This window comes from Austrofundulus limnaeus, unplaced genomic scaffold (assembly GCF_001266775.1).
Source record: "Austrofundulus limnaeus strain Quisiro unplaced genomic scaffold, Austrofundulus_limnaeus-1.0 Scaffold15, whole genome shotgun sequence".
NCBI lineage: Eukaryota > Metazoa > Chordata > Actinopteri > Cyprinodontiformes > Rivulidae > Austrofundulus > Austrofundulus limnaeus.
In genome coordinates this window covers 3,808,737-3,814,130 of record NW_013952417.1, presented here as the reverse complement: position 1 = coordinate 3,814,130, position 5,394 = coordinate 3,808,737, and the positions used below count along the sequence as shown (strand labels likewise).

General features: G+C 37.8%; 1 protein-coding gene across 1 annotated transcript in view; it reads left to right on the top strand.

Moving 5' to 3' along the window:
* Positions 1–5,394, top strand: part of faah (fatty acid amide hydrolase) — a gene marked incomplete in the record, with an annotated part of 18,720 nt that overhangs the window by 11,927 nt on the left and 1,399 nt on the right. The window contains 5 exon segments of the mRNA XM_014002940.1: positions 1,423–1,522; positions 2,376–2,419; positions 2,540–2,579; positions 2,656–2,764; positions 4,524–4,669. Coding sequence (XP_013858394.1) covers positions 1,423–1,522; positions 2,376–2,419; positions 2,540–2,579; positions 2,656–2,764; positions 4,524–4,669 — 439 coding nt within the window.

The following is a 5,394-nucleotide window of genomic DNA, read 5'->3' as shown; positions in this document are numbered from 1 at the left end:
AATTAATTGTTAATCAATCTATAAGATTTCAGATTAATACAACTTCAGATTAATTCATTATCAATAACTTGCATCCTTAAGGAGTTAACTTAATTTACATCTACTCATATTCATGTAATTAAGCATTTTAATGATTTGGCCGATTAATCGAAAAAATAACAGATTAATCGATTATTAAAATAATCATTAATTGCAGCCCTAGAAGTTATTCAAACGATAGCAAATATTTTACCATATTTTACTGTATATGTTGTTAATTTTTGTATTCATTATTTAAACATTGTTATATGTTTTTATTTTTGACGCTCTTTGTTTGCTAATGGTTTCCAAAGTTAGCAAAAAACCTTTTCGCTAAATGAGACAAGTCTCTGCAGCACATGTTGTCCTGTGGGCAGAGATGGCCCTATCCGTGATTGGCGGAAGTCTTGTTGCGGGCGTAGTTGACCCTAATTGTGATTGGCGGAGTTGGTTTGGGTGGAGTTTTCCCTAACAGTGATTGGTCGGATTGACTTGTGTTTTGGGGCAACTTAAAAGAGGAAACAATGGTATTAGTAAAATAATATGATTTATTGACTATGTACAATTTAACACAGAAAAATGACTGAAATAAAAATTATTGTGAACATGTAAACATAATTTACTGACTTCAATTTTCACGTGGCTAGCACCTTCCTGTCTCAAATTATGTCTAATATTCATATTAATATTGATTTTCAGCGATCTTTTAACGGGCTGGTTAGGGATGTTTTGACCGAGCCAAATTGTTACACATTCCTCCACATGTACGGCGTTCAAATTTCATGCAGCTAGCACCCTCCTTTCTCATGTTATGGCTAAAATTATTCTGATAGGTGCACCTTGCCTGACTCGACCAAGCTACTCGCTGCTGCTCCCAGCTTCCTCAAACTCCACAGCCAATCTGACCAATCACGTCTTGGACCAACTAAGCCCACAAAATAGAAACTCCTAGTACTAGTGACTGCAGAGACGCCCTTCTCAGATGAGAAGCTAGTTCTCCTCTTTGCAGATAAGTAGAAATTGTTCCCACTACTGTGTTTAGGTTTATTACATGGTCTCTTATGTGTTCCTTCATAGTCTGGATGACATCAGTATTAATTTATTACAATGCAAAAACAAAAATTAAAACATTGAATCAGAATGTGTGTCCAAACATTTGACTGGCAATGTTTGTTAGTTATGAGGTTATTCATTCACTTATGATGATGTTATTGTTAGATCAAAGTTTGCCAGGGGTGAACGCTTCATTCCTTGAAATTTAACAGCTCCCTTTGTTTGGTGCCAGACTGTTAATGGTAAATCCTGGATTTAAGACTAGTTKATCCTGCATATAGCACCTCATAAATACCTGAAAAAGCTCTAAACCTAGTGCGATGTCAGTAAGTTTTGTTGTTTCTTTTTCAGAAAGGGGGGACCTGTGGACCCTTGTCTCGAGAGTCAGATTAATATGTATGTTCTGCCCAAATGGTTGAAGAGAATCCTCGGGTTCATCCTCAAGCCCTTTGTGAGTTTGACATGTGTGCCTTTTACTTTTAATTTAAAATAAGTTTCCATTTTCGGCAGGTATCTAAGTTTTTTCTTCTACATTAAAAGGTTGTTAAACATATGAGTGGCACACTACCTTATTCAAAATCAATGCGGTCCCACGGCCCTCTGAGGCCCAAAGTTAAAAACTGTTGTTCTTTTGAGGCCCTCAAGGTGGCGCAGCCCATAGGTTAAGAATCTCTGTGCTAAACAATGGAACCAAAAGTCACCCATGTGCTCTTTTGAGCTTTTTTTTAACAAAACACTTTCTAAAGAATGTCAACAAGAGCTGCTGTTAAAGCCACATCTCCCGTTAAACCCCGTTAAACACAACAAACTCTCAACAAGTTTTCTGCTGCGTCCCTCTCCGAGTCCCTCTATCCTGCAGACTGCAGCTGCACACAGGCACACACTGAACTCCACCCCCAACCCTCACCCTTCAGAAAATTAACCTTAGAGCACAGTTTGTTTACCTCTGAGTAGAGGGGAAAAGWGCATTAAAATGTAGGAAAACAAATTATTTTCATGATTAGGAGAATTTTTTTTCCTGTACTTGTTTTTTTTGTATTACATAACTCAGGGGTGCTCAACCAGTCGATCGCGATCGACCGGTAGCTCGTCGGCTGGTTCCCGGTAGCTCACGGAGCGCAACCTTCCTCTAACAGCTGAGAGCAACAGTTGCGCTCCGACCCGGGACTCATGTCCGCTCGCTGAGCTCTCCGGCAGAAGCGATGGAGGTGGGAGGCGGGAGGAGTTTACATTCCAGCCTTGAACACGCTCCCTCCGAACTGTTTATTCCACCTCGAGGTGACCACTACACTTTTGTTTTACAGTTTCCTCGTTTATCTGCTGTCCTCCTTGCTCTGTGTGGACTTAGGTGAGAAAGTACTATTTGTGGTTTGTAGTTTACCTGTTTTGTTTCTCATTATGTCCGAAGACAAAATACCATTAATTCCTTTCATTTTATTTTATTATATTTTACTTTATTTTATTTTAGATCTGTTCCAGATCTGTGGAAGCAGCATGCTGCTGTTGAGGTATTGTTTGCTTCTGATACTTGCAGATTTAAAAATGATAAAAAAAAGAAAGTTAATTCTGTTTTTTTGTTTTTAGGACTACATTACTGAAACAATAATGTACTGGAGGGAATGCAACATAGATGTGCTGCTGTGCCCTGTGATTGGACCAGCCTACAACTTCTTATACTGTGGCAAACTTTCAAGTATGACTCACTGACCAGTTCTGACACTGTTTTGTCAATGTCAATGTCAATTTTATTTATATAGCACATAAAAACAACAGAAGTTGACCAAAGTGCTTCACAATTAAGCCAAATGAGTAAAACAATTAGGCAACACATAAATGTAGACAATAAAATCAATTTAAAATACAGAAAACATTAAAAACATTATCATTAAAAGAATCTCAAACTCTACCAGAATGAAAGGCCAGGGAGTAAAAGTGAGTTTTAAGTAGTTATTTAAAAGTCTCAACAGTCTCTGCACACCGAATGCTAAAGGCTCCCATATACTCGGGTGCACTGCGCATTCCATGAGCCACGCGGACTCCACGCGAATTGTCCGCGGATGTTTGAGACTTCATACTCGAGCGTACTGACCGCTTGAGTATGAAGGATCAAGGAGGAAGAGATAGTTTGTATTTTAGCTTTAAAACAATAAAAGAAAAAAAAAAGAAAAGAACTACCTTACCCAGGATCTGAGCTATTTCCTCCCACAAATTTGTTGCTCGCTGAAAGTCTTTATATTCCTTCATTGACGCATCAAAAAGTTTTCTAATCTCCTCCATGAGACGCTTTTCAAGATTTGACTGCATTTCATCCACAAATGACACAGATTCTCAACTTTATCAGCTTGYTGTCGCACCCAGAACAGTACACYCCACTGTGCGCACCACGGACACYGACGTAAAAAATGGATCTCTGCGCGGACCAGTCCGCGAATGTCTGCTTCAGGTCCGCATTGAGTCCGCCTCGGGTCCACGTGGACCTCCACGGACCGAAGTGCGCCCGAGTATGTGGGGGCCTTAAGAGGTAAATCATTCCAGAGTTTTGGGGCAGAAACTACAAAGGCCTGATCACCTCTAAACTTTAGCCTGGATCTAGGTACATCTAAGGGGAACTGGTTGGATGACCGAAGTACTCTAACTGAAGTGTGGATGTTAATGAGATCACACAGGTAGGATGGGGCCAGACCCTTTAAAGCTTTAAAAGTAAGCAATAAAATCTTAAAATTTATTCTAAAATGAACAGGAAGCCAATGGAGAGAAGCCAGAACCTGGGATATGTGTTCGTATTTTTTAGTTCCTGTTAAAAGACGAGCTGCTGTGTTTTGGACAACTTGTAATCGATGCAGAGATTTATCTAAACCAACATACAAAGAATTYCAATAATCCAAACGAGTTGTAATGAGAGCATGAATCACTTTCTCAAGGTCCTTGTTTGGGAGGTATAGCTTCACCTTAGCAATAAGTCTTAGCTGGAAAAAACTCGATTTAACCACTGAGTTTATCTGCCTGACCAATTTGAACATATTATCAAAAATGAAACCCAACTTTCTYACAGAAGAGCAGCTGAATGAAGCCAAAGGACCAAGATTGTCAGGAGAAATGTCTTTATCAAAGCTGATGACTTCTGTCTTACTTTCATTTAGATTCAGGAAATTTAATTTCAGCCAGATTGTAAGAGTACTTGGAAAACGTTAAAGGCCATGGTAGGTCAGTGATGTTGTGGGTTCGAATCCAGAGTAAAAAAATTGCTYTTTTTGTGCAGGTTTACCTGCTGTGGTGGTTACTGTTAAAAACGGTAGCTGCTTTTCTTGCTAAAAGTATCAAAAGATAGGATTTAACTCTGATGTAACATTGTTGCAGTTTCACTGAATAAATAATAAAATTAGCCAAATACACTAAACGATGGGAACAGGAGATAAAAGCAGATATTTATTTATTTTTTCTTTTCTTTTCAGCTCTTACCAGTTACACAATCCTTTACAATCTCCTCAATTTTCCTTGCGGCGCTGTTCCCGTCTCCACGGTGACGGAAGATGATGAGGAGGAGCTTAAGCACTACAGAGGCCTTCATCAAGACACCTGGGACAGGTTCTTCAAACAGGTGATTTAAAAAAGTTTTTAAAGAGATAAGTTAAAGCTTCCTGCCTGAATGTTTACATGAATTAACTGAGAGCAGAAACYTAGAGACAGACTGTTTGAAACACTTGGTTAATATGAGATGGATTAGGCAACCTGAGATTTTTTATTTATTTATTTACTGAAACCACAAATTGATCAACTACCCAGAACAAGGTGTCAAACTCAGTTGGGGACCAAAGTTAAACTTGGTCCAAGCCAAGGGCCAATTTCTGTCACTGTTGACTGAAGAAATGTTATATAACAAACTATTCTTATAGGAATACAAATGATCTTTTCAAAATTATGTTTTATGTAGCATTTATAACATGCATAACCTAATAAATAAAGAAAAAAATATTACATATAAAAATAGCATTCAATTTTAATGTCTTATCAGAAACTTGTTCATTTATTATGTCTTAAAGATGGATTTTATCACAATCCAGAAAATCAGGAAAAAACAACAGAAAACCCAGTTATTTGYCTCTAATATGTGAAAAAATACAGTAAAAGATCATTAAAGTCAATTCTCTGTTGCTCTTTCCAAACCAATTTAAAAGATTAATAAAAAAAAAATCAAACTTAATTTTTCTCAGTTTGAAAGTCAGCCAGCTGTCATGAAAAGAATGCACTAATAGAGACAAAAAGAGAAACCGTAAAACCTTTTTTTTTTACATTTAAAGTGTTACTTTAGTTTATTAAGGATCC